Source organism: Limulus polyphemus, unplaced genomic scaffold (genome assembly GCF_000517525.1).
Source record: "Limulus polyphemus unplaced genomic scaffold, Limulus_polyphemus-2.1.2 Scaffold6859, whole genome shotgun sequence".
NCBI lineage: Eukaryota > Metazoa > Arthropoda > Merostomata > Xiphosura > Limulidae > Limulus > Limulus polyphemus.
In genome coordinates, this window is record NW_013672469.1 from 22,225 (window position 1) to 25,774 (window position 3,550).

The following is a 3,550-nucleotide window of genomic DNA, read 5'->3' on the forward strand; positions in this document are numbered from 1 at the left end:
ACAGGTATGATGTAAACATTATCATCTACCGTTATTATAAAAGTGACAGGTATGATGTAAACATTATCATCTATCATTATTATAAAAGTGACAGGTATGATGTAAACATCACATATCGTTATTATAAAAGTGACAGGTATGATGTAAACATTATCATCTATCGTTATTATAAAAGTGACAGGTATGATGTAAACATCACATATCATTATTATAAAAGTGACAAGTATGATGTAACATTATCATCTATCGTTATTATAAAAGTGACAGGTATGATGTAAACATTATCATCTATCGTTATTCTAAAAGTGACAGGTATGATGTAAACATTATTTTCTATCATTATCATAAAAGTGATTAATTTAGCTATCTTTCTTCTTTTTCCTATTATAATTGGTATGTTGTAAATAGATATAATTAATGATTATTGTTTAACTCTCAGAACTGGTGTCCTTCTGTGCACATGTCACGAGGTTTTAGCAAGTAACATTCAAAATATAATTAAACTGGTTTTTTACTATAGCATACAAATACTTGGTATAAACACTAATAATCCAAATTTTAACATTATATCAATTTTAAATTCTTAATTTTATAAGGCAATATTAAAGTAAAATCCTCAATTTGCTCTAGTGTGAGAATTGTGATATTTGCTCTCTTCTCTCCAAAAAGTATGAAATTTAATGTAAATTACTCATTATAATGTTGTCATCTCTCAAGCAAAGCATAATGTTTCATAGCCTTTGATCTTATTTGGTTACAGAGCTATAAAATATAGAATCAGAGCCATCTTGCCATGCCCACCTGTCATATCCTCTTTTTCTTTTTCAGAAATTGATAATAGTTTTCTCTGACGTTTAATGCTATATTATTTATAACCAACAAAAAGCCAAAGTTTTAATCTATTAAATTACTTATTATATCACATTGTTTTCTATATAGAGAATTGTCTATGTCACTTCCAGTTCACACTTTATTCCCACAGGAAACACATTGATTGGCTTAGCTGAATTTTTAATGGCTTTTGTCACATCATTAAAAAGCCAGAAAAACTGCAGTAGTTATAAAACAATGTTTATTTTTTGTGTAATATTGTTCTGGGTTCTTTGATGCATTATTTAATTTAAAAAAAAATTAAGTGCAGTAGTACCATTAGTATAAAAGAAAAACAAAGTAAGGTTAAATTGCATTGCCAGTGAGAGCAAAAAAAAGACCCAGTTAATTACTTTATTTCTTGTTTTTCTTCTGTATTCATTATTTATTATTATAAAAGTAATTAAAATGTAAAAATTAGAAACTTTTTAAGTTAGATTAGATAAAAAATATCAATAATAAAAATATTTAATGAAGTATGTTCAACAGCAGCTCGTGAGTAGTCTATAAATTATGTAATTTGATTGGGTAACATTAGCTCCATGTTTGCCATGTGATTTACAAATTTTATAGTTAAACATGGTTCAAATAAAACAATAAAATTTAAGTATAAATGGTTGTATAGTGTTATGAGATTTAAGCTAGTTAGGATAAACAAATGTAGTTTTATGTTATAATTTGAAGTCATTCTTGAAAAGAAAAAGAATAATTTAGATTTATTTCATATTTTTTTATGGTTGTTTACGAGTGTGGCCAAATTAACAAATCTTGTTTAGAGTGAGAGTTGAAAAAAATAACAGTTAAAATATAAAGATTTACTGAAAAAAATTTTTTTAAATTTATTTAGGAAGTTTTAGAGATTACACCAATGAAATTCTAAAGTTTCCAGATGAATAAAAGTATAAAAAGTATAAAACAATGTGTTAAGTTGAAATATAAACAAAACAATGTGTTAAGTTGAAATATAAACAAAACAATGTGTTAAGTTGAAATATAAACAAAACAATGTGTTAAGTTTAATTATTAACAAAAACAATGTGTTAAATTTAATTATAAACAAAAACAATGTGTTAAGTTTAATAATAAACAAAAACAATGTGTTAAGTTTAATAATAAACAAAAACAATGTGTTAAGTTTAATTATAAACAAAAACAATGTGTTAAGTTTAATTATAAACAAAAACAATGTGTTAAGTTTAAATATAAGCAAAAACAATGTCTTACAAAGTTTTACAACTCAGTACTTGTTTGGATTATTCATGAAATAAAAAATGCAGCTGAAGATGAAACTTTCTTCTTTTTTTTTAGTTGGTTCAAAGTCTCTTATGGAAGACGCCCCCTATAATAGGCATAGATTGGAAGCAGAAAGTAGCAGCTGATATGTTAGCTAGTCTTAGTGAATCTCGTCTTGCTCGTTCTATCTGTGCACAGTTCCAAGATCGATTGAAGGCTTCACATGAGCAGTTTGCAGCATCCCTTCGACAGCTGGAATCTATACACTCGGGACGACTTCAACGCACAGAAGAGCTACGGCTGAAGGTTTCTTCTGTTCTTTTGTAACAATAGCTTTATTAGAATGATTTTAGTATTTCTAAGAATAAGAGTTAACATTATGTTATATCAGCACAGTAGTTTATGCTTCCTAAACACAGACTTCATCATCTCTATTTATCCTTACACTAATTTAAAAATGATATCAATAACTTGGTAGAATGAGCACATTTTTTATCGCTCATTCTCTCACAGCTGATTATGACAAGAAAGAATCATTTTATTTTTTAAACCTTCTCCATTGGTTAGGAAAAAGTGATGGTAATGAAAATGATAATTGCATGCATGTATATAGATAACTAGTTATTCTGAAGTCTTTACATTAAAAGTTAATCTGTCACCTCATAATTTTATTTGTATTAATCAGTGATTCATTTTTGCTAATACATAAGAGAAAGTTTGTTAATACAAATGGTTCTATACAGGTTAGAAAACTGTATGCTCCCAAAATTGCAAAGTTTGCCTTAGAGTCTACTTCACTGAGAGACTTGGTTCTTTTTGGTAAGTTTGCTGTTAAAAATAATCATTTTGACTTTGAAAGAACTTAAATATGTAAGTCATAACCATCCTTACGATACTGGTATGTGCTGGTTCTGTGGCAATAAGAATTTTCAGAATAAATCTGTTTATCAGAATGATATGTGCTGGTTCTATAGTAGTAAGAATTTCAGAATAATTTTTTTTATCAGAATGATATGTGCTATTTCTGATTCTGTTCTGTACTGTGATAGAGAGAATTCCTAGAATAATTTTACATATGATACTGGTGTATGTTACTTATGTTATAATGAAATTTTACACATTAAGATTTTGCTATAACCTAATAATTGACAGTTATGACAGATGTGATGTATTTGGTTCTGTGGTAATATGAATATTCTTTATGATATTGATGTATCTGGTTCTGTGGTTGTAAGAATAATTCTCTTAATGATATTGATATATCTGGTTCTGTGGTAATATGAATGTTCTCCATGATATTGATATATCTGATTCTGTGGTAATATGAATAATTCTTTTAATGATATTGATATATCTGATTCTGTGGTAATATGAATAATTCTTTTAATGATATTAATATATCTGGTTCTATGGTAATATGAATAATTCTTTTAACCTGATGACTACC

The 3,550-nt window shown here is 27.0% G+C and overlaps 1 protein-coding gene across 1 annotated transcript in view; it reads left to right on the top strand.

Moving 5' to 3' along the window:
* LOC106474133 (dual serine/threonine and tyrosine protein kinase-like) overlaps positions 1–3,550 on the top strand; it is a 28,715-nt gene that overhangs the window by 14,610 nt on the left and 10,555 nt on the right. Inside the window, 3 exon segments of the mRNA XM_022402495.1 lie at positions 942–951; positions 2,179–2,409; positions 2,847–2,922. Coding sequence (XP_022258203.1) covers positions 942–951; positions 2,179–2,409; positions 2,847–2,922 — 317 coding nt within the window.